General features: G+C 53.8%; 10 protein-coding genes across 10 annotated transcripts; 3 read left to right on the top strand and 7 right to left on the bottom strand.

The window, feature by feature from the left end:
- Positions 1-1,726: 1,726 nt before the first annotated feature.
- Positions 1,727-2,373, bottom strand: GUITHDRAFT_154870 (hypothetical protein). The gene is made up of 2 exons (XM_005824661.1): positions 1,989-2,373; positions 1,727-1,763 (listed from the first exon to the last, which is right to left on the bottom strand). The coding sequence occupies exon 1, from the start codon at positions 2,328-2,330 to the stop codon at positions 2,103-2,105; it is 228 nt and encodes a 75-aa protein (XP_005824718.1). The 5' UTR covers positions 2,331-2,373; the 3' UTR covers positions 1,727-1,763; positions 1,989-2,102.
- A 208-nt stretch (positions 2,374-2,581) lies between these two features.
- On the bottom strand, positions 2,582-3,280 carry GUITHDRAFT_144713 (hypothetical protein; the record flags this gene model as incomplete). The annotated part of the gene is made up of 1 exon (XM_005824660.1): positions 2,582-3,280. The coding sequence occupies one exon, from the start codon at positions 3,278-3,280 to the stop codon at positions 2,582-2,584; it is 699 nt and encodes a 232-aa protein (XP_005824717.1).
- A 705-nt stretch (positions 3,281-3,985) lies between these two features.
- GUITHDRAFT_116042 (hypothetical protein) lies at positions 3,986-5,260 on the top strand (the record flags this gene model as incomplete). Its single annotated transcript, XM_005824659.1, has 7 exons — positions 3,986-4,058; positions 4,111-4,232; positions 4,291-4,364; positions 4,557-4,610; positions 4,727-4,788; positions 4,840-4,935; positions 5,226-5,260. 7 exons carry the CDS (start codon positions 3,986-3,988, stop codon positions 5,258-5,260), a joined length of 516 nt encoding a protein of 171 aa, XP_005824716.1.
- A 350-nt stretch (positions 5,261-5,610) lies between these two features.
- On the bottom strand, positions 5,611-6,325 carry GUITHDRAFT_77798 (hypothetical protein; the record flags this gene model as incomplete). The annotated part of the gene is made up of 3 exons (XM_005824658.1): positions 5,611-5,718; positions 5,773-5,921; positions 5,974-6,325. The coding sequence occupies 3 exons, from the start codon at positions 6,323-6,325 to the stop codon at positions 5,611-5,613; spliced, it is 609 nt and encodes a 202-aa protein (XP_005824715.1).
- A 4,561-nt stretch (positions 6,326-10,886) lies between these two features.
- GUITHDRAFT_116039 (hypothetical protein) lies at positions 10,887-11,312 on the bottom strand (the record flags this gene model as incomplete). Its single annotated transcript, XM_005824657.1, has 1 exon — positions 10,887-11,312. One exon carries the CDS (start codon positions 11,310-11,312, stop codon positions 10,887-10,889), a length of 426 nt encoding a protein of 141 aa, XP_005824714.1.
- A 996-nt stretch (positions 11,313-12,308) lies between these two features.
- GUITHDRAFT_116038 (hypothetical protein) lies at positions 12,309-12,734 on the bottom strand (the record flags this gene model as incomplete). Its single annotated transcript, XM_005824656.1, has 1 exon — positions 12,309-12,734. One exon carries the CDS (start codon positions 12,732-12,734, stop codon positions 12,309-12,311), a length of 426 nt encoding a protein of 141 aa, XP_005824713.1.
- Positions 12,735-14,306: 1,572 nt separating this feature from the next.
- GUITHDRAFT_154869 (hypothetical protein) lies at positions 14,307-15,163 on the top strand. Its single transcript, XM_005824655.1, has 3 exons — positions 14,307-14,648; positions 14,704-14,840; positions 14,950-15,163. Exons 1-3 carry the CDS (start codon positions 14,415-14,417, stop codon positions 15,050-15,052), a joined length of 474 nt encoding a protein of 157 aa, XP_005824712.1. The 5' UTR covers positions 14,307-14,414; the 3' UTR covers positions 15,053-15,163.
- A 790-nt stretch (positions 15,164-15,953) lies between these two features.
- On the bottom strand, positions 15,954-19,621 carry GUITHDRAFT_116036 (hypothetical protein; the record flags this gene model as incomplete). Its single annotated transcript, XM_005824654.1, has 13 exons — positions 15,954-16,085; positions 16,672-16,716; positions 16,775-16,834; positions 17,078-17,182; positions 17,350-17,406; positions 17,450-17,600; positions 17,653-17,738; positions 18,043-18,098; positions 18,146-18,310; positions 18,358-18,407; positions 18,768-18,815; positions 18,925-19,031; positions 19,085-19,621. The coding sequence occupies 13 exons, from the start codon at positions 19,619-19,621 to the stop codon at positions 15,954-15,956; spliced, it is 1,599 nt and encodes a 532-aa protein (XP_005824711.1).
- Positions 19,622-19,995: 374 nt separating this feature from the next.
- GUITHDRAFT_97114 (hypothetical protein) lies at positions 19,996-21,303 on the bottom strand. Its single transcript, XM_005824653.1, has 4 exons — positions 21,277-21,303; positions 20,551-20,810; positions 20,367-20,496; positions 19,996-20,308 (listed from the first exon to the last, which is right to left on the bottom strand). Exons 1-4 carry the CDS (start codon positions 21,277-21,279, stop codon positions 20,282-20,284), a joined length of 420 nt encoding a protein of 139 aa, XP_005824710.1. The 5' UTR covers positions 21,280-21,303; the 3' UTR covers positions 19,996-20,281.
- Positions 21,304-22,363: 1,060 nt separating this feature from the next.
- GUITHDRAFT_154866 (hypothetical protein) lies at positions 22,364-24,900 on the top strand. The gene is made up of 17 exons (XM_005824652.1): positions 22,364-22,842; positions 22,893-22,992; positions 23,055-23,102; positions 23,151-23,198; positions 23,258-23,325; positions 23,372-23,444; positions 23,497-23,560; positions 23,677-23,743; positions 23,809-23,859; positions 23,915-23,977; positions 24,032-24,112; positions 24,177-24,239; positions 24,288-24,335; positions 24,388-24,463; positions 24,508-24,548; positions 24,593-24,653; positions 24,706-24,900. Exons 1-17 carry the CDS (start codon positions 22,642-22,644, stop codon positions 24,774-24,776), a joined length of 1,224 nt encoding a protein of 407 aa, XP_005824709.1. The 5' UTR covers positions 22,364-22,641; the 3' UTR covers positions 24,777-24,900.
- The last annotated feature ends 611 nt before the right edge of the window (positions 24,901-25,511 follow it).

Below are 25,511 nucleotides of genomic sequence, written 5' to 3'. Positions count from 1 at the left end.
CCTTCCTCCTACCCTCCTCCTCCTCCTCCTCCCCCTACCCCTCCCTCCTCCCTCCTCCCTCCTCCCTCCTCCCTCCTCCCTCCTCCCTCCTCCCTCCTCCCTCCTCCCTCCTCCCTCCCCTCCTCCCTCCTCCCTCCCCTCCTCCCTCCTCCCTCCCCTCCTCCCTCTCCCTCTCCCTCCTCCCCCCCCTTCCTCCCTTTCCTCCTCCCTCCCCCTCTCCCTCTCCCTCTCTCACTCTCGTCTCCCCTGATAGCATCATGGCAGGCGTGGATACAGTCGCATCCTGACTTTCTCAAATACTTTCCTCTCTTCTTTGGCCCCTACCCAGACTTCAGCCCTGCATGGTATGCTGCCGTCGGCGTCGCTCTGCTCCTCAATGTAGCAGTGAACATAATCCTTCCCCTCCTTCCTATCCTCTACGGTAACTTCCTCGCCTCCTCCTTCTCCCTGCTCATCCTCGTCCTCCTCCAGGTTTGCTGCGTAGATGTTTTCTCCCCCTGCTGCTGCTTCAGAAGATCACGCAGCGATCGCTCAACCGTCACTTCCTCGAGGCTGTAAGCACACCCGGCTCCACCTCCTTTCGTTCTCCTCTACCTTCCCTCTTATTCTCTGTCCTCCTCTCCCTCTCCTCCCTCTTCTCTCTCCCTCCCCCTTCTATATCCTCTCTCACTTGAATCCTCACTTTCCCAACCCTCCCCGTCTCATAACTCACTTTCTGGTCTAGACCTTCGAGCTAGGCAGCAGGCTGGGCATCCTGCTGAACGTTCTGTTCGTTTGTATGCTCCTGTCTTCGGGGATGCCGGTAGAGAACAGAGACTGGGAGAGAGAAAGGGGGGAGAGAGAAAGGGAGGAGGGAGAAAGGGAGGAGGGAGGGAGGGAGGGAGGGAGGAACGGTGGGTGGGGGGGAGGAAGGGAGAGAGTTCTGAGAGGAGGAGGAAGGGGCAGGGGAATATCAGTTCTTGTTGATGCCTCATCCCTCAGATCCTCCTTCTCGTCGCTTCTCTCTTCTGCCTCCTAACATACGCATGCGACAAGGTCAGCCTCCCCTCCCCCTCCCCCTCCCCTTCATCCTCCATCTCCCTTACCCTCCTCTAGGTCATCCTCCTCCGATTCTCAAGCTCCCCAGCCTTCTACTCTTCATCGGTGAGCAGGAGAGGACCAGGAGGTTTCTGGCTCGTGAGCTCGTTTCCCTCAGCTGCTCAAGGAGTTCTTCCTCCTCATGAAGTATGCTGTCTTCCTGCATGCCGCCTTCGCTGTCTGGACGTACTCGGCAACCAGCGACTCAGGTGACGTCACCGCTCCCTCGTCCCATCCCTTCTCCTCCTGGTCCCGGCGCTCTTGCTTTTCTTGCAGCTCGCCCTCCTCTATCCTAGCTGCTGCTCCTGCCTCCTCCTGCCTCCTGCCTCCTCCTGCCTCCTCCTGCCTCCTGCCTCCTCCTGCCTCCCTCCTCCCTTCTCTTGCCTCCTCCTCCTCCTGCCCCTCCTGCCTCCTCCTGCCTCCTGCCTCGCTCCTCTTCGCTCCTCCTCCTCCCTCCTCCTCCTCATACCTCTCCTCGTTTATCGTCCTCCTCCTCAACGGGTGTGTAGGCTCAGCGGCTCTCTTTCCCCGTCCCAACGTCATCGTCTCCTCGGGCGTCCAGTGCAATCAGCTCGACAAGGTCGCGTGCTCCTCCTCCTCCTCCTGTGCTTGGGATGTGTCGGCACAGATCTGTCTAGATACAGGGAGGCAAGCACTTTACAGCTTCTTGAGCCGAGGCAGCAACTCAGGTCGCCCCTCCTCCATATGTCCACGACTTGTGCCTCCTCCTCCTCTCTCCCATTCTGAACCTGAGTCCCTCCTCCCCCGCTCTCCCCCTCCTCCTCCTCCTCCCCCACCTCCCATTCTCCTCCTCCTCCTCCTCCTCGTCCTCCTCCGCCTCTCTTGCTTGTCCCTGCGTCTGCGCCTCTGTCTAGCATCTCCTTGCATCAGGCTGACTCTGCTACTCTGGACAGTGACCTTCCCTCACGTCATCTTGGCTGCTCTCATCGCCCTCTACATCCTCCTCTCTCACACTCCCCTCCGTCCGCTCGCGCACAAGCTCGTCGCCTACCTCACCTGCGGCTTCACCTCGCAATCTCACGGTGTAGTTCCGCTCCAAGAAGGTGAGCAAGACGGCGATCGCCTGCAGCTTCTTGAACTCTCCTGCTCCTGCAGACGATGACCCGACGTTCGTCGAGCTGCATGCACAGCGCAAGTTTGTCTGCGAAGGAGGCGACTATGACATGTGAGCTCTGACTTGTCCTTGTTCCAAGTGTGCCTATCAAGTTACGATGTCTGTGAAGGTGGAGCATTGGAAACTATCGCAGGCTGCTGCAGGTCGGGCAGTGGAGGCCCTCGTGCCTTGTTAGCGCTGACACCTGAGCAGGAGAGCAACTACGAGCAGGTTGTGAAGGAACTGGCCCAGAGATGATGAAGATGAGCTTGCCTCGACATGTCAACGTCAGGAAGAAAGCTCTGTGTATGTTATGTCGATAGTGTGAAAAGAAATTCCATCTCATTGAGGTCTGTCTTGTAATCTAATAGAGATGTATGTTGTTGAGCTTTAATCAGTTGATAAATGAAATTCACTGTTATGTCCCCTGGTGTACCTCACGATGTCCTCAACAGAGAACTGCTCCTCCCCGTTGACGTTGTACAAGTAGGCGATGCTTGAGAAAATCTTCCCCACCTCCACCAGATCGTTTCCAATCACCTCAAGCTCCTGTTCGATCGCCCTCTCGGTATCTTTGCAGCATGCCTCCCCTCCCTCTCCCTCCTCGCGCTCGTCGACTTTTCCACACCCACCCTCCTCGCGCTCGTCGACTTTTCCACACTCGCCCCCCGAGCTGGTTCTGCTGCACATGGCTCCCAAGAGCTCTTCCATCTCCTCACACTCCTCCAGACAATGATTGGCGTGCTCAACAAGGATCGGAGTCAACCTCAGCATTGTCTCTGCCTCTGTCAGAGCGGTCAACACCCTGCAGCACGTCCTCGTCAGCTCCTCTTGCTGCCCCTTCGTCGCCGCCTTCCCTTCATGCATGAATAGCATCTTCCCAGTGGGATCTGTCACGTAGATCTCATCACCGGGTCTGCTGTCCATCACGGGCGACATCCCTCCGCTCTCGATGAAGGAACTCTCCTTGAGGACGCAGCTCTCTCCCTCGAACAGCGAGACAAGCACTCTCTCCCGTGTCTGGTTCTCAAACGAGAACATCTCAACCTTACTCCCGTCCAAGCCCTCCATCACATCGCCAATCGCCATGTCCCTCGTGGCTGTCACTGTCAGTGTCCTCCTATCTCAGTCAGGTCTCTTGCTGTCTTCATCACTCCTCATCTTCGCGGCTGCGAGCCGCCATCCCGCTTACGCCGTCGGAGTACCGAGTTTGACCCAACAGGATCCTGACTGGAACCATCTGAGTACCCCCCTTTGGAACCTGCGTAGGACCCACCCAGACCCGCCTGCGTTGAAACTCAGGTTTGCCAACATCCGCGGACTTCGGCCCGGGAAACCACTAGTGGCCATGGCGATGTATCGGGCGCATCAGATGCTTGCTCGCCCTCCAACCATATCTCCTCTCTCCTCTCTCCTCTCTCCACTCTCCTCTCTTCTCCTCTCCTCTCTCATATTCTCTCCCCTTCGTCCTGTCTGTTCTCCTTGTGCGTTTCCCTGCTTCGCTTCCATCACATCCTCATTGTTGAAATCGTTCCTCCGCTTGTTTCTGGAAGAAACATGATGATATTTGATCAACTCATTTCGTGCGATGGCTAGCTGTGAAAAGTTGATCGAGGGCTGGAGGACGGCTGGATTGAGATACGGCTATGCTGACCAGAACCTTGCAGATGTTAAAATTTTATGGCGGAGGCTTCAAGACAGCATCGCCATTGTACTGCTGAACACTTTCATATCGTGGAGCTTGCTCATGACGTAGAGGAAGTTTGTTTATGCGAGCTGGGCTGATCCGTGGCGATGGCGAGAGTTGGCTTGCGTATCTGTCTCCTCCTCCTCCTGACCTCGGGGGTCGACAGCTTGTATTCCACTGGTCAGACACCCCATGACATGCTGCTGCAGTTGCTCTCTGACATGCTCGATAGATTCCACGATGGACACTGAAGAATTTGATGACAAGCTCACGCAGCTGTACTTGACTAGGAAATATGATGAGGTTGCGGATAACTGCACTGAGGACGTCGGTTTGAACTGGAACATTCCTGAGGTCAGGATGTTCAGCCCTGCCCTGCCCTGCCCTGCCCTGCTCTCACTCACTCTCTCAGTTCAACTTGGAGTCTATGCAATCGAATCGGCCCATGTACCCATGGACTGAGGTTGTGCCGGAAGACAGTATCTGGTGAGCACTGCCGCTGTGACTATGAGAGAGAAGTGACAGGAGCCTCCTGCTCCGCTGCTCTGCAGCTGGTACTGCGGCGAACCTGCTGACTGCGAGTGTGCCATGTGCGGGAGGGCATCATACTGCGATGGAGACTGTCTGAGGCAGCCATGACATCCCTTGATCTCGCATGCTCGACTGATCTCCTTGCAGCATCCACTGGCGCCAGCACAAGCAATCCTGTCGCCTCCTCCGCCCAAAAGATCGGTTGTTCGCCAGCTGCCTTCATCGCCCCTCCTCGCTGCCCCTGCCCCTCCTCCCTTTTTTCTGTCTCGTGCCAATCTGCTTTGCATGCCTACACCGCGCCGCTTACTCATCGTCAGCGTGGACGGCCCGATGCCTCCTCGAGCAAACTCCTCAGCGATCGCTTGCGCTTATCCGCTCGGTCGAATTTTCCTCCTCCTCTACAGCTGAGGATGCTGACGGCCAAGAGCAGACGACCCTCACGCTAAGAAAGTGATGGAGCGCATGAACCCTTGGTGCCTGGAGTGGGTACCAGAGGACCCTGACGCTCTGACCTACGTTGCCCCTGGTGAGAGAAAGCCTCCTTCCTGCTTGAAATCTCCCTTCCCCACCCTTTTCCCTCCCCCCGTCTTCCTTTCTCCTGCTCTCTCCTCTCTCCTCCCCTTCTCCTTTCCTTTCCTAACTCTCCCTCCCTCACTCACTCCCTCACTCCCTCACTTCCCCTCCCCCTCCTTCCTCTTGAGCTGCTCTTTCTGGTGAGCTTTGTACAGTGGAAGGACAAGTCGATCTCAACAACCTCCTGGACACTCGGGCTGTCTTCTTGCAGCGACAGAGGAGGAGCGCAATACTGACAGGCAGGAACACCGAGAAAGCTGAAAGAGCATACCATGTGAGTTCCTCTTAGCCTCCTGCCGCCCTGCTGATACTGCCGGCAGGCATCCAGGATGGGAAGGAGAGCGGACAAGAGGGGAGGGGGTCAGGGCCCGCCCAAGTCACCTCAGAAGCCTCCTCAGGAGAGGTACTCTCACCTTGTAGCCGCTGGAGGCCGCACTGGCCATCGCTTTCCCCAGCTGAACTTTCGGAAACCATCCTCCTCATACTGAATTCCCCGTGCTCAAGTCAGGGTAGGGGCCGGGGAGTTAGCCGGGGGGTGATGGGATCAAGGGAGGTAGGACGGCTGAACAGGTTGACTGCTGTCGGCCGCAGATGGAGGGTGGAGTTGTGTTTTTCAAGTATAGGACAATCATGAAGCGACTTTCTCTGCCGGCAACGCGCTGGCGATCGCGACCCTCGTCTCCTCCATGAGCTCCTCGTCGGTCTTCCCCTCTGGGTCGATGGCCGGGTGTACAACCTGCCACGGGCCTTGTAAGGAGCGGGAGGAAAGGCAACGCGCGCTCCCTCTCACCATCTTCATGATCCCCCTGCCGGGGCACAGAGGCATCAGAGCGTTGGCGGGGAAGACAACATCGTTGCCGATCAGAGTCACGGGGACGATCTTAACGCCGCTCTTGCGCGCGATGGTGAAGGCTCCGCCCTTGAAGTGCCTCAGCTTCCCTGGAAGGCACCTCGTCACGTGCGCAGCCACAGCAGGAGCAAGCAGCCTCACCGTCCAGGCTCCTCGTCCCTTCGGGAAAGATGAACACGTTCCTGCTGAGGGACAGCGTCTTGATGGCGCTCTTCAGCGACTCCAGCTGACTCTTCCTCGACTCCCTGGAGATCAGGATGTGCTCCGCTGTCTGCATGTACGTCCCGAGCACGGGGACCTTCACCAGCTCGGCCTTCGCAAACGACCACAGCAATCTCCCTGCCAAGAAGCCATGGAGGACTGGCACGTCGAACCATGACATGTGGTTCGCAGCCACCAGGACCGTCTCATCCTTGGGCGGCAAGTTCTCCAGACCCTCTACCTCAGGCGCTGAAAAGCCGATGGAGAGCACGATCTTGCACCAGGAGTGCATGATCCAGCAGCAGTGCTCCGCCGTCGGTTTCAGCCTCCCCAAGAACAAGAAGGAGAGAGCCTGGCGCACCTTCAAGTATAAGTACCCGGCGAATGCCAGGATCATCGAGTAGGTCAACACCCACAGGCCCCATGGGTTCAAGATCGCGCCTTTCTTACCAATCTTGATGTGAGGTCCAAGGCGGGCAGGTGATGACTGCTGGTGCTTGACGACAGAGGCTCCTGCTCCCGCCAACATCGCTACGCCTAGCGAGTGCCCATTGGTCCTGCCATGCAGGCGAGGAGCCATGGCGATCTGATGAAGGCGGCCCGATGAAGAGACAAGGGATGGAGGAGAAGCGACTCGGTGAAGGTTGTGCATAGGAGAGCTCTGGATGACGAACGCGCTCGCGCTCATCGCGCATGTCGAGAGCGCCAGGAGCGCAGCGGCCGCCATCGCGCGCGGGCTAGCCTGGCTAGTTGAGACCTTTTAAAAAACTTTTTAAACGCACTTATTATATATAGAGAGAATTCATAGTACAAAAAATAATTCGTTATTAAAAGCCCTTTAGGGGGTTGATGGTCGAAAAACATACTTTCCTGGTTTTACAAGTAGTATTTTGAAGTAAATATATCTTTTTAAAAGGGGCGACATGCTGGTTCAGACATCATCTGGAACCTGAAGAACTTCACGTGATTGTTCATGGTAGCGGTGCTGTAGGAGGAGGCAGGAGGCAGGAGGCAGGAGGCAGGAGGCAGGAGGCAGGAGGCAGGAGGCAGGAGGCAGGAGGCAGGAGAAAAATGGTTCTGACACCTTTGAACGCTATGGTCTAGACCGGAAACTTTCAAAACTGCCTTGCTGATACTGTATTTGATAAGGAGGAGCTTAATTGCTTCCCCCAAGAGCATACAACAACATTCTATCATCCTGCTCCATATTCACTAACATCTCCATGATACTTAGATAGGCCTTCTAACATAATAAGGAGGTCGTATCAGTACTTTTTCTGGAGCCGCGTAGTACCGGTCATCCAGGCATTGAAGACTTCCGCAAACTTGTGATCTTCGTGCTCAGAAATGACCTTGACCAGTCATGATCCTTCGATGGGATAGACTTCCCCCTATAGCCGACGTATGGCCGTAGCCATGGCAGAGCTAGGATCTTCTTTACCAGCAGTCTCCCCACACGGTGAGCAATCTAGAGTTGAAGGCTCTGACTCCTAGCTCCGGTTCCTGCGCTGAGCAAAGTACTTCTGAGCGTGTGATCGTACCTGCGCCTCCGATCGTGTCTGCACGAAGTCAGATATCTTCTTCGCTGCTCCTCGCCCAAGACCAGACCCATGCTCCTCTCCTCGCGCTTGACCCTCCCTCCCGGGAACATGGTACATGTCCAGGGCAACAAGGAAGCGCTGATGCTCGAGGGTCGACCAGCGCTTGGAGGCGTGCGGTTGCACCTTGGGCACTCTCTTGACCGGGGCGAAGGAAACGTTGGCGTCGAAGGAAGAGGCTGCGTCATGAGCGAGGATGAAGTCAAAGAGGGAGTAGTTCCAAGCCTCTTCATCGGCCGCTGCTGAGATCTCAGCCTCGCTCTGTGATGGGGAGGAAGACCCCGCGGACGACCAGTCCATCACGCATTGCTGGGACATTGCCGGGGGAGCCACACGGTTGATGGTTGTTGAGAGCTTGGGGATCTGTCAGCGGGCAGGCAGGTGGGAGGGGAGGGAGTGCTTGGGATCGAATGTAGCGAACTGCCAACGGGCTCGAGGAAGTGCTGCCTGGAGTATGAATATAGGAGAGAACCTTCAGAGGTGTTCTGTTTGAGAGAGGGCAAATCAGGATGGAGTAGGGAGGAGAAAGACGAAGAAGAACGGAGGGAGAGGGAGGAGGAGGAGACAGGGGAATGTGCTTTGTCTTCCAAGGAGGGCCGCCCCAGATACCCTACCCTACCACTGACACTACCATGTTACTTTGTATTGCATGAAAGACGCAAGGCAGTTGTTGACAAGGCTGACCTTTGAGATCTTGTATGTGCACCAACCATGAGCTTCAATGTACACCCGGTCCTGACCAAAGCGCATACGTCGGGCCTGAAGTCTTCGCGGTACTCGTTGTTGTTCGAGTTATGCTTATCAAACCCATGAATGATAAGCTCCCTCCCAAAGTCTTCGTCAATGTTGATCTTGGAAAGGAACTGGCTGGATGCTAGGTTCTTGCCTTCGAAGGGAGCCTTGCTGTAACCGGCACACCCGGGGACAACCACAGCTAGATTGCTGATCCGAATAATACCCGCAGGATTCTTCAAGTTGCTTGAGCTTGTGACTAGACCGTTCGCTTTCATCTTGTTGAATGCTTGGACGTAATGCAGACTTGCAACATATGGGGTCCAGAGTAATGGATCGGATCATCTTAGTACTTGGGCCGGCCACGGTCACCCAAAGGGATCGGGCACACATGCACCGATCACACTGAGTCGTCCCACTCTTTACCGATCACACTGAGTCGTCCCACTCTTTTCCGGCTGCGAGTCTTCACTGGGGCCATCAGGCACTGAGTGGTAAAACCTTACCTTTGTGAAGTTGACATCTCGGCTTCTTTGATGCATCGATCAGATAGACCTCCAGGTCATCCGATATCAGGTCTTCTTTCTGAAGATACGTGATCATGCAAGCGACTGCCTGTGCCAAAGGTGGCGGCCCTCCTACATAGTACCCTTGCGGTTCGTTTGGCAGAAAGGCTTTTCTGTGGAGCGATTTTGAGATCTCGTGCTTCAGCGCCGACAGTTCTATTGCAACTGATCTTTCATCTAGATCAAAGTCGTACTGGGCCAGATCCTGGCACACTTGTTTTGAATGATTGCTCAGACTTGACAAGTCGTTGCCCATCAGCAGGTGATTATTTACAGTCTTGCTGATGCCTTGGCTCATGCCCATGTTGCCGTAAGTTCTCTGCATGCCAATCTCGATCAAAGCCCTATTGTTCAGAGTTGCAGCGCGTTCTGCAGCGAGGCAGACTAATTTTTCAGAGTATTGAGCCAAAATTGTTGAGTAGACCTCCTCACGCCATTTCTGGTCCTCGTCTTTCTCTTGATAGATAGCCTCCTTTTCTTCGGTCAGCCTAGCAATCTCATTGCGCTTCTCTTGATAGATAGCCTCCTTTTCTTCGGTCAGCCTAGCAATCTCATTGCGCTTCTCTTGATAGATAGCCTCCTTTTCTTCGGTCAGCCTAGCAATCTCATTGCGCTTCTCTTGATAGATAGCCTCCTTTTCTTCGGTCAGCCTAGCAATCTCATTGCGCTTCTCTTGATAGATAGCCTCCTTTTCTTCGGTCAGCCTAGCAATCTCATTGCGCTTCTCTTGATAGATAGCCTCCTTTTCTTCGGTCAGCCTAGCAATCTCATTGCGCTTCTCTTGATAGATAGCCTCCTTTTCTTCGGTCAGCCTAGCAATCTCATTGCGCTTCTCTTGATAGATAGCCTCCTTTTCTTCGGTCAGCCTAGCAATCTCATTGCGCTTCTCTTGATAGATAGCCTCCTTTTCTTCGGTCAGCCTAGCAATCTCCTGGAGTTCTCTTGCATACAGCACAGTCATCATCTTTCCATCCTCCCCTCTATCAGCTCGTTGTACAATGTCTTTGTAAAAGCTCAGGCGTTCCAAGAGGTCGGCAGGCAGCGAGGAAGCCTCGGACCCGCCGCGAAGCCTGACCAAGGGTAGCCTCCGGGGGCGCGACCTGCATAAGGGTGTCACTGGTCTTGATATCCCAGTACGACTGAGCGTGGAATACAAGACGACCTCGCTGATGCTACTGGCCAGGGGGAGCAGGCGACGGCGCAGGCGGCGGCGCAGGCGACGGCGAAGATGGCGGCGAGGCTGGTGAATCGATCCATGCCCATGAGATGTCCCGAGTATTCGGTACTTCTAGAAGTAGAGTGAGCTATGGGATCTAGGTAGGATTCAAAGTACTACACGTTTGTTTTCTGTCAGGTTTATAGTTCAAACTATAAATTGGACTTGGCGAAAATTCATCCGGTGGCGATGGAAGGAAGATAGATCGCAATTGTTCTCAGTATGCTGTTTGTTCCTGACAAACCAAACAATGCATAACATAGGGAAATCAATTCAAATAATGCATAACATAGGGAAATCATTTCAAATAATGCATAACATAGGGAAATCATTTCAGATAATGCATAACGGTAGGGAAATCATTTCTCCATCGATTGTCTGTCCTTGTATTCTCTAATCATGCAATATGAGAGTCAAAAACACCATTGAGCCTCGCTTGAGGGAATCGGAAAACCTCCTCGACATAGGCTGTTTCTGAACCTTGGAGCCGCGATTGAACTCCCCACTAGCCGAGGCGATATCAGCAAGCATCATGAAAACAAATGACCTGTTGGCGGAAAGCATACAAGAAGCATGTCTTGTGCTAGGCTCAGTGTGAGAGTCCCATAGCACAGTGAAAGCTAATGTGTGTTTTCATGTCTGGCATCTTCACTGCCGTCCTTATTACACTCGTGACTCGTGACATTCTTTACCAGCAGTCTCCCCACACGGTGAGCAATCCAGAGTTGAAGGCTCTGACTCCTAGCTCCGGTTCCTGCGCTGAGCAAAGTACTTCTGAGCGTGTGATCGTACCTGCGCCTCCGATCGTGTCTGCACGAAGTCAGATATCTTCTTCGCTGCTCCTCGCCCAAGACCGGACCCATGCTCCTCTCCTCGCGCTTGACCCTCCCTCCCGGGGACATGGTACATGTCCAGGGCAACAAGGAAGCGCTGATGCTCGAGGGTCGACCAGCGCTTGGAGGCGTGTGGTTGCACCTTGGGCGCTCGCTTGACCGGGGCGAAGGAAACGTTGGCGTCGAAGGAAGAGGCTGCGTCATGAGCGAGGATGAAGTCAAAGAGGGAGTAGTTCCAAGCCTCTTCATCGGCCGCTGCTGAGATCTCAGCCTCGCTCTGTGATGGGGAGGAAGACCCCGCGGACGACCAGTCCATCACGCATTGCTGGGACATTGCCGGGGGAGCCACACGGTTGATGGTTGGTGAGAGCTTGGGGATCTGTCAGCGGGCAGGCAGGTGGGAGGGGAGGGAGTGCTTGGGATCGAATGTAGCGAACTGCCAACGGGCTCGAGGTCAGAGTTGATCTGTTGGAGAGAGGGCAAAAAATCTAGAAGAGGGAGGAGGACGAAGGAGAATGGGAGGGAGAAGGAGGACGAAGAAGAACGGAGGGAGAGGGAGGAGGACAGGAGACAGGGGAATGTGCTTTGTCTTCCAAGGAGGGCCGCCCGGGATACCCCACCCCACCATGTTACTTTACGTGACAACACAGGCTCGATTTGTACCGTAATTGCTTTTCGCTTGAAAAGCCTGCCATTCTCTGCTGTGAAGTTGAAATATTACAGAAACATTTGATGTGGTGAATACCTGTATTCCGAATTCAGGCCGTGTTCCGAAGGTAGTACACGGAATTAACTTCTGGGTTCGTCACCGTACCCCTACATAATCCTTCTAGCACCCCCCTGTTTACCCAACATGCCTTGATCCTTCGATGGGTTAGCCTTCCCCTCATGCTCAGAGACGTAGGTACGGGTAACGTTTCTCCCAAGGTCTTGCTGTTGCCCATCCTGTCGCAAAGGATGCCTCTCAGCAGTAGGCGAGATGATGATAAGACTTTACAGCATGAGGACTTGAAACCATGACCTGGCTAGCAGCGCTTGGACTATGGTGCAAAGTTAGACATGGAGCGGCGATCGGATTTAACTTGCCACTAGCCGAGGCGATATCAGCAAGCATCATGAAAACAAATGACCTGTTGGCGGAAAGCATACAAGAAGCATGTCTTGTGCTAGGCTCAGTGTGAGAGTCCCATAGCAAAGTGAAAGCTAATGTGTGTTTTCATGTCTGGCATCTTCATTGCAGTCCTTATTACACTCGCGACTCGTGACATTCTTTACCAGCAGTCTCCCCACACAGTGAGCATTCTAGACTGAGAGTTGAAGGCTCTGACTCCTAGCTCCGGTTCCTGCGCTGAGCAAAGTACTTCTGAGCGTGTGATCGTACCTGCGCCTCCGATCGTGTCTGCACGAAGTCAGATATCTTCTTCGCTGCTCCTCGCCCAAGACCAGACCCATGCTCCTCTCCTCGCGCTTGACCCTCCCTCCCGGGGACATGGTACATGTCCAGGGCAACAAGGAAGCGCTGATGCTCGAGGGTCGACCAGCGCTTGGAGGCGTGCGGTTGCACCTTGGGCACTCGCTTGACCGGGGCGAAGGAAACGTTGGCGTCGAAGGAAGAGGCTGCGTCATGAGCGAGGATGAAGTCAAAGAGGGAGTAGTTCCAAGCCTCTTCATCGGCCGCTGCTGAGATCTCAGCCTCGCTCTGTGATGGGGAGGAAGACCCCGCGGACGACCAGTCCATCACGCATTGCTGGGACATTGCCGGGGGAGCCACACGGTTGATGGTTGGTGAGAGCTTGGGGATCTGTCAGCGGGTAGGCAGGTGGGAGGGGAGGGAGCGCTGAAAGAGCCTGGGTGCTTGAAGAGCTATGGTGCTTAAGGTGATGTCGGAATGGCAGATTTCATGTGGAGGCGGAGGAGGGAGGAGAGCAGCAGGGACCACCCCACATTACCGCTTATTCGTTTTGCACTGCAATTTTATTGCGCTACTCCTTGTTTGAAAGTTGAAATGTTACCTCATGAATTGGCTTTACAAATCTTTTGATTTTAAAAGAAAATGAACTGGGTCGGAGTTTTCTTCTATGGGTCACAGACTACCCCTACCATCATATGGCATACCCGACTCCGAGCCTCAGCCTGGAGCGGGTACGGGTGGCTACCGCCTCTATGATTAGTCCCTTTACTCAAAGTTAATTTGCTGCTCAAAAAAAAGACTCGACCAGACCGTTCCGAGCGAACTTCGGAAACAGCGAAGCCTCGGACTGGGCCGACATGACCCAGTGATGACCCAGTACCGGGCCGGAATCGTCGCTGGCCGGCCCCGGCGCCGGGGGCCCGGGGGCCGGGCGGGCCGCGGCCCCGGCTCATACTACAGGTGGCCGGCTGTAGTTGTCACTGACAGTGCAACGTCGGGGGCCCGCCGCGATACTCACCGTGGACGGTGCCCGGCTGACAGTCCCGTGGCCCCGGCGAGGCTCGGACTCCGATGACACTGTCGCCGCCACTCCGTGGCTCAGTGCGGGCACTCAGTACGGTGACCGTGACGGTGTGATCCGATCGGACAGCCTGGCAGCGCCGGTACGGTATCTTCTTTACTCAAAGTTAAGTTAAAAATCACTGTGCCTATTATTATAATTAAACCATTATGGACGGGGTCCTCAAGGATTCTTTCACCCAACTGCTATGAAAAATGAGGTGGGGGTAGTGTTGGGGTCAATCAAAGACGCGAGGATTGGGGGTATAGGTTATTTTCCTTCTTAAGAAATTATAAATCTACCACCTTTTCATGGATGCTGAGGTATGTTGAGAATGGAAAGGGATGTCAGTGGGTGGGGTACCCAATATCAGAGGTGGGGTAGCATTGGCAATGCAGGGTAGGGTGGTCGGTATAACGACAGCTGCCGTCATGCCATGCCGGCAAGCAGATTGATGGAAGCGGAGACTGGCAGAGATGCGGAGAAGGGAGAAGAAGAAGAGGGGAAAGGAGATGGGTGAATCAGAAGATAGATAAAGTGTCCAAAACACACACACCAGAATGATATCTCGTAGATTTTGACCGATCCAATCACATATTTTAAAGGTAGTGGTATCGTCCAAAGAGCTGGTGCAAATTTTCTGAGGAAGTAGTAGAAGTCATTGAATACTGTATATATGACCGATATATCATATTGTTCTAAATCCTCTTGGCATAGCTGTATTCGAACACTCAGATCAGGAATATGACATGGAAAGACGATAAATATCTGAAGTGTTATTTGTATTAGTTGTGAATTTTGTGTAGTCGACTAACCTGAAAAGCCTGATCAAGGGTCGAAAATAACTATCATGTCACAGGTGTTGATGTAGCAGTGGCTGTTGTTCTTCGAACAAGCGAGTTGGAAGATTTGAGTTGTTGTTTGCTTCAACTTGTGGGGAGTAGGCGCGGGTGTGGGTTTGAATAATGTCGAGCGGATTGTCTGTGTTCGTCCGCTTGTCAGGCTTGTGTGTGGCGTATGCTGCATTCTCCTATGCTGTAGATGCTGCCAAGAGCCCGCTGCAGAAATGCATCGAGAGCAGTGACGGGTCGCCCATGTCCCTCCTCGCTGCTCTTTTGGCGGAGTTCGGGTCGCTTGCCAAAAGTTTTACGAGCAGGGCCGGCAAGTCAGACAGCAGGAGGAGCGAGTCGAAGAAGAAGGTGTGTTTACAGGAAGCTGGTATGATGAGGAGGAGCGTGGTGACCTCTGCTGCAGGCTGCTGCAGGGGAGTCAAGGCGGCAAACAAGTTTGTTTGAGGAGGAAGTGTTTGTGGAGGATCTCTGCTCCAAGTGCAAAGATGGATGGGTGATCGTGCATAGGCTAATGGAATTCTCTTGTAGCATGGGGATCGAGTGAGTGTCTTTCTTAGACACTCTTCACTTGATCTCATTTGTTCTTTCCTCCACCCTTGTCCTCCCCATCATGGTGACAGCTGAGTTGTTCTAACGTTTGACGTGCCAGATATCCGGGAGAGCCGTTCCAACCTTGTAAACTCTGCCTGGAGAGGAGGAGGGGGTTATCAGTGTTGGAGCGCAGCTTCGGAGCTTCAAGCCCAAGGCTCTGAGAGGAGGTTTGGAGTAGTAACTCATATTCTTTCTTGTCCTTGAGATCTCCAAGAGAGATTTTCATCGGCATGCTTTATTTTCATTCACGGGCATTGAAGTGCGTCCTGAGACTTGCGGCGGTGATGAGAGAAACCTTGTTACCCTAATGCGCGTCAGATGATCACTGCAGACTCGTCTAGGAACGAGTCCTCCTGCAGTTGCGCCGCTAGGATTGCGGAGGAAGTTGTTCCAGAATCGTCAAGGTCGCTGTGAGATGCAGTTCAGGGGATCAGGGGAGGGGAGGGAAGAGGAGTGAGAAATGGGAAGGGGATGGTCAAGGGAGACAGCTGAGCGAGGGAGAGGAGGGGGCAGGAGTGGATGAGTGGGTACTGCGTTGAGGGAATACCTCTCCTCCCGTCTCTGCAGGAATTGAGAGAAAGTGTCAGTGTGGAGCTTCGAGGTACTTTGATCCTTGATGCTCCTGCTGCTATGGTCAGTCCTATTCTCCTCCTCCTCTTCCGCCCCTCCTCCTCTCCCGCCGTCTTGCTGCAGCTCCCCACTCCCCACCCTCCTCGTGCTCCCACAACTCCTCACTGCAGCTCGCTGGTGAGCTCCTGGATCCTGAGGAGAGCATCGTCCCGCTCCTTTACGACATCTCTTGTCCTCTTGCTCTTCCAGTACCTAACGGTTCGCTGAGGACGGCACGGGGTGGACAGCGAGAGGCAGAGGGAAGGAAGACACAGGAAGTGGGAGGAAACGAATCGATGAGGAGCGAGGAGGGAGGTCTTCACATTCTGATATGCATCAAGATCGGCAAGGAGGCAGAGGAGGAGATAAAGTGGTGGTGGTGGTGGTGGTGGTGGTGGTGGATGGGAGGATGCACGAGGGAGGATGCACGAGGGGTGGAGGAGGAAGGGAGTGTTACATGGTCTGCATGGCAGCATAGTCGGCTTTGGACGGGCTCCTGTTCTTCTCGATCTCCTCCTGCAGCTTCCCGCGCTCCTGGGACCAGGATTGCTGGCTGCGAGAGAGGTTGCTCTCCAGATCGTGAATCTGAAGGAGGCATGTCAGAGGAAGGAGGCAGAGAGCGAGGAAGAGGAAGAAGAAGGGGGAGGAGGAGGAGGAAGAGGAGGAGGAGGAAGGAGGGATGCGTGAAGCTGAGGGATAGTTGCGAGGGGAGGAGAACCTGAAGCTGGAGGGATTCATTGCGAATCTCAAGTGCCAGACGGTCTTTAGAGCTTGAGGACCTGAGGGGAAATCACTGAAGAGGAGGAAGGAAGGAGGGAGGAGGGAGGAGGAGGGCAGGAACAGAAGAGCCATTTAGAGGGTACAGGAGAGAAAGACGAGGGTGTAAGGGAGGGGAGGGGAGGAGCGGTGGAGATGAGAAACTGAAGTTGGAGAAGGAAAAGTGAGATTTTAGAATGAGACTTGAAGGAATCTAGTTCTTGTTTAGCCTTGGAGAGCTCCTATCGGAGTAGTCATTACATGAAGATCGTGATGATGGCAGGAGGCAGAGGAGGAATGGGGGAAAGTGAGGAGAGGGCCTGGATAGAAGGAGACGAAGGGGGGAGGGGAACGGAAGGAGGAGAGGAGGAGATGAGGAGATGAGGGGGAGAGGGGGAGGAGGAGGGAGAGGAACCTGAGCCAGGTTGACGCACTCTACATGCAGGCTGTCGGCATCAGACTGCGCGGAGTTGGTGAGGAGGAAGAAAGAAATCAGCAGGTAAGGTGAGGAGGATCACGTAGATCTTCTCGGACTCCTGGCGAAGCTGGACGATGACGTCCTCTTTGCCTTTAAGCTCCTGCAGGCCGACAAGTCACATCGAAAAGGGGAGAAAAGGGAAAAGTAGAGGAGGGGAAGAGAGGGGAAGAGAAGGGAGGGAAGGGAAGGGGACGGAAGGGAAGGCAAGGGAGGGGAAGAGACAGGGGGGGGAGGGGAGGGGAGGGGAGGGGAGGACGAGAAAGGGATGGCTTGTGAAAATGTTGTGATGATGAGCCGGGGCCAGCAAGGGAGACATGGAGAGGAAGGGAGGAGGCACTATGACCATCTTCATTTCAGCTACTTGATCGCTGAGTGCCCTGTTTTGCTCAATGATCTGTTGGCAGTATTGTTCGAACTTCTCATTCCTCCGCAGCATCGCGCCTTCCGTCTGCAAGGGAGATGTCAAAGACGTCAATGACTTCAACACATGTAGAGGTGGAAGAGGGGGAGGATGAAGAATGGAGGAGCAGAGGGGAGAATGCAGTAGCAGCAGCAGCAGGATGAAGAGAAGGAAGGAAAAGGGAAGAGCAAGAGGAGCAGGAAACCACAAAGCACCTCGGCGATGATCAGGTTCTGCCTTTGAATCTCGTCGGCAAATTGCCTCGACGACGTCTGCAAGGATTTCACCTCCTCCTTCAGCACCTGCACGCAAGACAGGAAGGGCATCAGCACGGCAAGCAGCGATGAAGAGAGTTGCTTCCTCGTTCTGCTGCTGCAGGGTTGACCGCTGGGCACAGCACTGCTCCAGCTCCCTCCTGAGCTCGTCGCCGTTGTCCACGCCGCCTGAAGAGGGTCCCTCCTGTCCGCTGGATCTTCAAGTCAACGGGGAGAAAAGGTCAAGGGGGAGGAGGAAGAGACCATAAGAAAAGTTTGACAGCCTCGTCGCAGGCCATATCAACAAAGTTGCTCATGACCATTTTCTCCTCTGGAACTCCTGGGCGACCCTGTCATGCCGTCAGGCTGGTTTGAGGGGGGAGAGGAGAAGCGGCGGAACAAGCAAGAGGAGGGTTTAGGAGAGAGATTGGAAAAGAGGTTGAGCCGGAGGTGGCGAAAGGGACGGCTGGGAGGTCGAAGGATGGACCGTCATCGTGGTGATAGCCGTTAACCCGTCCCTTCGTCGCTTCAGACGTTCAGCTCTGCTCTGTTGCTCGGCAAGCTCGTTTTTGATCCCCTGAACAAGTTCCCCCGATCACTTCCAAAGTTGCGCGCGCCAGGGCCGGGGGGGGGTGAAGAAAGAAGTCAGTTCACCTGGAGCTCGGTCAGGAGTGACAAGAAATCGCGCCTCCTGCTCCGCGGCTTGTCGTCTGTTTGTCCATCTCACACGAGCTCCTCCCACACTGCTTGTCTTCACCTCTCACGATCTCATTCGGGCAGACATTCTCCTCCTCGGCAGCTGCCCGCTGCCTCCTCGCCCCCTCGCACACATGCCTCCATGTACACGTCGCGCGGATTTTCATTCTCAGCTCCAACGCACGGGAAGCAAAGAACAGAGTGCTGTACAGGTAGTGGTTCTTGCCTGTTCTCAGCTTGTCAAACGAGTTTTACGCTAGATTGACAAGTCACCGGTTGACGATGCCCATCGCCAGAAAAGGGAACTCAGAAACTTGACATGTCTCCAGAGACAGAAACGCAACAGGAGCCGATCAGCAACAAGGGAGTTTCTTCTCTGCATGCACCAGACATGAAAGAAGATCTTCGTCACAGAGTCTTTATGGGCAGACTGATGGATTTGTTCAGAGCAGTCTGCAAACTTTAGGCAGAGGTGCCTCCTCTCATGACTTATGTCCTCTACAGCCGCTCTCCATGTTTGTAAGAACCGCCTTGCTCTTGAGCAAGACACAACTCGCTGCAAGCGATTGCGACACGATCTCTCAAGTTTGATCCTTGACATGTGAGAAGCCCAGCAGGAGAAGGTCAGGTAGCAAGAGCCTGTCCCTTGCATGCGGTGGAGGCGTCTCATCGTGGCTACCAACCTGAGCTGCCCGTCGACATGCACGCTGGGTGAGAACAAGCACAAGTTCCTGTAGCCCTCGACGTCAACAGCTGAGAACGTCCTCTGCCACCTGCACAAGTTCCGCCTGCTCACATCTGACATCCCCGTCACTGCCCTGCGACAACCCAATCCGTCACCGCCCACCTTCAAGGTCGGCGAGCAGGCACATAACGTCTTTGCGGAGGATCTTACTGTAATGGCTCGGAATGCTGACGACGTTCTGTTGGAGCAGCCGGTATGTCACCTGCATGGCGCTACTTGAGTGCAGGTGCCAACAACAAGCAAGCATGCTCGCACCTGTTGTTGGACCTCTCCTTCCACCGCCCTCGTGACCTCGCCCCTGCACAAGTTCCAGGTGGAGCACCACTTCTCATGCTTGCGGATCATGTCCTGCATGGCTGTCCTGAAGTGTCTCACGCTGTCCACGCTCTCATGGCGGCATTGATCCAAAGACGCGCAGATGCTTCTCCTCCTCGAGTTCGCCCGCATGCTCTGCCTGTGCAGTTTGTCCAACTCCTTCATGACCTCTAACATGGATCTCAGAGTCTCCACCTCCTCCTTGTCCAGCCCATCTTTCAGCTGCGCTTGTCCAGGAAACTTCACTCCCACAAGCTCCTCTTCTTCTTCCCAGGAGGAAGACTCGATCATCGCGGCCTGCAAGGCATGCTTTATCCTTCGGAGGCGGGGGAATAGATTCTTCTCTTCCACTTCCATGTCGGTCCAATGCATTATCAGTCTTGTATCCTCCTTCTCATTCGCCTCCTCCTCCTCCTCCTCCTCCTCCTCTGCCGCCTCCGCCGTTCCGCAATGCCCCAAGCTCTGATGGCTCGCCATTCCTGGGATGTTTGCGAGACCAGGAGGCGGGGGGGCAATCTGCGGGGTAGGGTGATTTTATTGTGAACAGGGGTACATAAATAGTATATACTAGGGGTACTTCACATCCACCACCGGTATGATTCGGCTTGACAACTTTTTTCAACTTTGAAAATCCTGGAGTGAAGAAAGAGGAGGAGGAGGAGAGGAGGAGGGGGAGAGGAGAAGGGGGAGAGGAGAGGAGGAGGAGAGGAGGAGGAGGAGGAGGAGGAGGAGGAGGAGAGGAGGAGGAGGAGGAGACATCCGATCTGTGCCTCATGCGCTTTGATGCAATTGGAGTGCAAGCACTTTCCCTGGAGCTCTTGGGGTCAAGCACATAGTGGAGGTAGAATAATCAAGACACTCTGATCATGTGTATTTTCATGAAAATTAATTGTCATTTTTCAGAGGTTCCAACAAGTATTTTCTAAATCCAAGTATCGACACAACCGCCCTGCTCATTTCAACGTCGCCGTTCAAGGTAGGAGGGCAGCAATTTGCACGCTATAGCACATTGCAATCCATTGCAGGATACAGCACATCCTTGTAGAAGGAACAAAGATCTGTTGAGGATAACCTGCTCCCCTGGCATCTAACGTCCCAAGAAGGTTTCGACACATGAAACAAGCCTTCGAAACAAACTTAAATCTGCTGTAGCCGATCAACAACCTGTAGAATGATCAGCCATGAAGGGAGAGACGTGTTGGGCACGTCTCCAATGACTCACAGTTTCCAAAGCAACGTCACCAGCATCCGAACCCTGAACCTCGCATGCAATGCCCACAAGTCGCTTCTTCAGCTCGTCCTTTGATGACGCGAAGATCATCTTCGTGCGAACCTTGGCGGTGTCAGGGCACCTGAAGGGAGCACAGTTGTCAACACGCTCCTCTTGCAAGCACTCCAACACCTACCAGATGAAAAACGCTATCTTATTGCGGCTTGCCTTGGTCTTAGGATCAGTGTACTCTACGTCGAACACGCCATATCTGCAGTCGTTCTCGGGCAGTTCCTTCAAGAACTCCTCGTAGGTCGCCTCCTTGCCTCCAGTCTTCATAACTTGGATCTCCGTCATCTTATCATTCATGTTGTACACGATGTATTTCATGCTATGCTTAAGCTTCAGGTCGTTGAAGACGCTGACGCAGTCATCTGCTACACCAACTCCCGATGCCTGTGATACAAGGAAGTCCTACATCAGCACAATCGCAATAATCTCAACCAGAAACTTCGCGCTTAAATCGGTTTGCACATTTCACACATATTGTATGTTCCTTCAGTTGGAACTTCAACAGCAGGGACATGAACAGTACAGAGCTTACAATCACCACGTGATTCGAAATATCACAAAAGAAAATCATGCATCTGATGTTATCAAGAGTCAAATTATGTTCCTATGTGCATTGGGAGATTTTATATTCCAGTGCTTGGTTCAAGGTCTAAGTGATCAGCTCTCACAGCAATATGTGATACTGTCCAACGTTCACAACAACGTGACAGTTGAAAATCAACAACAGAAAACAACACGTTCGATCCATGTCATGGCATATACATCCCTCAAACTCCTCTACCAAAACTCAAGCTTGTCTCGTGTTCATTTTTCAATGTGTCCGCCCTTCCTCTACACGGCATGAGCTTACCATTTCGACAGTCCGCTTCGGCCACGTGGCTTTCCCACTCTCAACAAAAAAACAAATTGACAAAGTACCCCACCTCTCACCGCACACCCCACCACAACATTAGCTTCCAGAAGAATCCGATGAAGTACCACCCCTACAATTCCAGGTGAAAGTCTCTTCTGGATGATATACTGATGAGATAGCTCATTTTAATTAATATAAGAATATATGATATCGTTTCTATCGATGAATCATTTCTTATCTAATACACCCTACCCTTATTTTGTTCAAATCATATGTACCCCACCCCTACTACCGTCTCAAAAATTGAATCAGCACCGGTGCAAATCAAAAGCTTTTCCTTGACCCTTCTCAGCAGAGTCCATCTTGTCCACTCTTTTTCTTTTCACACTGAAGTTCAAAACTCCTTCCGCAACCGATCCGAATAACGAGTCTCTAATATTTGTTTCAAAATTTGAAGTTTTAATTACAAGGACCAAACTTTCCCTGAAGTCAAATAAATTTGACCCAAATTTGAAATGCCCGCCAGGTGCACTGTGTTCAAGTTATGAGCCTCCGCATCCGAGACATGCCGGGGACTCCCGATGAGCCATTGCCGTCCCGGCACCGGGCCTCGCCGCGGCCGGCCCGAAGTCCGACGCCGTCTGAGCCTGGCACCGTCATGCCATGCCACCGTCGGCTCAGTGGCGTTTCAAGTTGTACTAGAAGCTGACGACAAAGTCATTGTGTAGTGCCACTCTGCCGATGGGCCATCGGCGGCCGTCTGGCGAGTCATCATCATGTCCCGATGATCAGCGGCGGCGGAGCGCTCGGCCCGGACTCGGATCACCCATACTGTGCCCGCCTCACGTTCAGGTTTTACAGGACAACCTCTTTTTTAAAAAAAAAAGAGTTAAAAAGTTTTACACTTTGAGTAATATTTCTGATCATGGCAGTCGGGGGTAGTCGACATGAGGACATCGGTGGGGTAGTTCGCAGGCTTCGGGGTATATGGAGATGGGGTGGGTCCGAGGTTTTGAGGAAGGGGTCCTTTGGGTGCAAGACAACAAAACACGGGGGTGGTCAGAGGTGTGGGGTAGGAGGCGAGGAATGGCGGCGGCACAGGGAGGAAGAGGGAGGAGAAGGGCTAGCGGGGCTCGCATGATGACCTCGATTTTGTGCTTGTCCTTCATCGCATCCTCAAGCTCCTTCGTTGTTCCGTTCGTTTCTCATACCATTTCCTCTTCCAAGTCGATTGACCGCAGCAATCCTTTCCCTGGGGCCGCACACAATCGTGGCCTGCCGCTTGGGGCGTCTCCCCTTGGACCACGAGCAGGGAGGAGAGCTCGTGGAGCTCTGACCACAGTCTGTGTCTTTGATCAAGTCATGAAGAATCTGGGTTCGATGGGGGACATTCTGAGTAAAGGTATTGCTGGGCCCAGCTTGGACGAGTTGAAGTCGATGCTGGGAGAACAAGAGTATGCTGCTGTTATGAAGACGATCAATGGAGTCATCGAGAAGAACAAGCGAGAAGTATCAGAGATAGAGAGCAAGGCGTTGGAGGATGCTCGCAAGCGTCAGAAGGAGGTGAGACCATACCAGGATGCTCTGTTGTTGGAGGCTGACTTCTTTTGCAGCTGAACGCCTACTCGAACCAAGTGCGTGATTTGGAGTATCAGCTGATCATGGCAGCCTCTGAGGTGACAGAGCTTGAGGAGCAAGTGACTTCTTTGAAAGGTGGCCTCGATGCGATCTTCTTCTCACTGTGTTTGCCTGTCCGTTGAACTCTCTCCTTGCAGAAAAAGTTACCGGAGCCGACATTCAAGCGTTGGAGAAGCCGTTGAATAGTAACACAGGACTTGCATCGTGATGCGAATCCTGAGACTTGCCACCAGCTGAACAGGCCGATCACCCCATCTTCGGCAGATTTCTTGCAGACTTCGGTCAGACAGATATACAGCAGTAGACCTCTCTAGTGAGGCTGACTTGTCATGGCTGCCAGGCTACAAGAAGGTGTTTGCTGCAGATCCTTCGAAGCTGTACACATCGACACCGATCTACAAGAAGCAGGTGGGACTCGAGGACTTGTGATGCTCCATGTTGACGTGTCCTCCAGCGTACCTTCCGAACAGAGCGAGCGTCCTCCATTGCAAGGGCTAAGGCCAAGAGCAGCGTGACTGGATGGCCAGGTGTCCTCCGACCCTTCTCTGCAAGGGGGAAATGTGTAAACCTGCATCTCAGGCACCATCAGTGTCGTGGAATATACAGGCAAAGGGCAGGCAGTGCTGGTTGATGGACAGCACAGGTATCATCGACTCTCCTTATTACTCCTTCTCACGCTCTCCTATTGTTCTTTTCTACCCACCCCTTTCCTTCTTCCGGCGTATCACCATGCTCTGTGATATCCTTACACATGCTCAGGCTCGGCGCGCACACTCTCTTGGCCCGCCAGATGAAGTCTCAAAATCCCGACCGACCGCTTCCCCTGGTAAGCGAAATTTGCGAGGATGGACAGCGATCGCAAGGGCGTGGAGGATGCTAAGGTCTGGGCAGGGGATGACGGAGATTCTTGTGGAAGTGTATCCTGCCGATAATGAGAACATGGTCATATATCTTTGATGCCCGAGCACAAGTTGACTCGTTCCCTGGACCCTGACAGGCAGCGGAGGTCTTCACAGAGATTAACAAGGCAGAGCCGTGCAAGCTAGTGGATCTGCCGCAGGTTGGGAGGCCCTCGGCATTTACCGTCATGCGGGGATGCTGAGGGTTCGTGTAGGCCAAGGTGCCAGTGCAAACGAAGAAGATCATCGACGGGGCTTCTGAGAAACTGAGGCAGAGGTACAGCGCCATGTTCAAGGTGCGGGTACCTGTGCTCCTCCCTCCCCCCACGTGACTCGTCTCCTGCTGGGCTCGCACTCCAGCCATCGTCGGCATGCCGAACGCCTCACATGAACATCGACAACCTTCGAGACGAACTGTTCCAGGCAGGACCTGCTCATGTGCGGAAGGCGGAGCTGATGAGGATGGTCCAGGCGAACGTGGTGGCTCGTTACGGCTTCAAGACGGAGGAAGACCTCTTGGTGGGCAGAGCAGAGCGCCAAGTGCATGCCTTGGAGTTACGTGGTGGTGTAGAACTGGATGCTGGCCAAGAATGATGAGCTAGCGGCGATTCCTCGTGGAGAATGGAGGCCGAAGAGGAGGACAAGAGGTTGTCTGTGTACTGACCGGGTAGTGTTGCTGACGTGCATACAGCCAAGACGTTGGAGAAGGCGCTGGAGAAGGCTGTCGCTCAGGTTTCGCATGCTCAACCTTGTTGTGTGTTGTGAGAGGAGAACAGAATTTCTACCTTGGACTGGAGTGGGACTGGTTGAATGAGGACGGCACTTATGCCTCAGACGGTGAGTTGTTGCCCTGCCCTGCCCTGCGGATTTATAGCTGAGAATCACATAGAAACCTCGAGCAACGACGACGACGACGACGAGGACGACGGCCTTCCTTTCTACGGGGCGCAGATCAAGTAGTCCTATTCCTACGGGACAGTGAAGGACGTGGGAAGTGGCGATGTTGTGGGCCGGGCGGTTCCGGAAGTTTGAAGGAGGAGACTTGGCGGTAGTGGATGTGTGAGATGAATGGGGATGAAACATGTTCCGATGTGCACCGCATGCAGTTGCTGTCTGCTTCACTTGTGCTGTCGGCGAAGTAGAAGTTGGTGGTGACATGCAGGCCAGACTTGCTGGACCGTCCGGCGCCAGCTCGTCCGCACGTGCATTCCTGTCAAAAGGAAAAACGTCTTGACTTCATTAAACCTTGTTATGTTGGATATTTACAGCGATGTCTGTCTTGTTTGCACTTTGAACTTCGACTCTGGGTTGCCTCTTGGGCTTGTTGTCAATCAGGTGAACCTCCCCTTCCAGCTTGTGCTCTGCACACGATCTTGATATCCTGCGGGAACCGTGTCAGCCGTTGCTGTTCTACCTTGCAGGGTCGAGAAACTGACAGCTTTCGGTCCACGTACTTGCCGTAGGATGGAAACTTGCTGCAGCCAAGCTGCCTGCACCTACACCTCCTATGTCACCTTGCCGCGAGAGGGGGTTGGGGGCGGGAGATGGATGAACTCAGGAAGTGGGACAGGCCGAGGCCCAGGAGGAGGAGGAGGAGGAGGAGGAGGAGGAGGAGGAGGAGGAGGAGGAGGAGGAGGAGGAGGAGGAGGAGGAGGAGGAGGAGGAGGAGGAGGAGGAGGAGGAGGAGGAGGAGGA

The sequence above is a fragment of the Guillardia theta genome (genome assembly GCF_000315625.1).
Source record: "Guillardia theta CCMP2712 unplaced genomic scaffold GUITHscaffold_91, whole genome shotgun sequence".
Taxonomy (NCBI): Eukaryota; class Cryptophyceae; order Pyrenomonadales; family Geminigeraceae; genus Guillardia; species Guillardia theta.
Note: the sequence above shows the minus strand (reverse complement) of the source record. Positions and strands in the feature narration are given on the sequence as shown.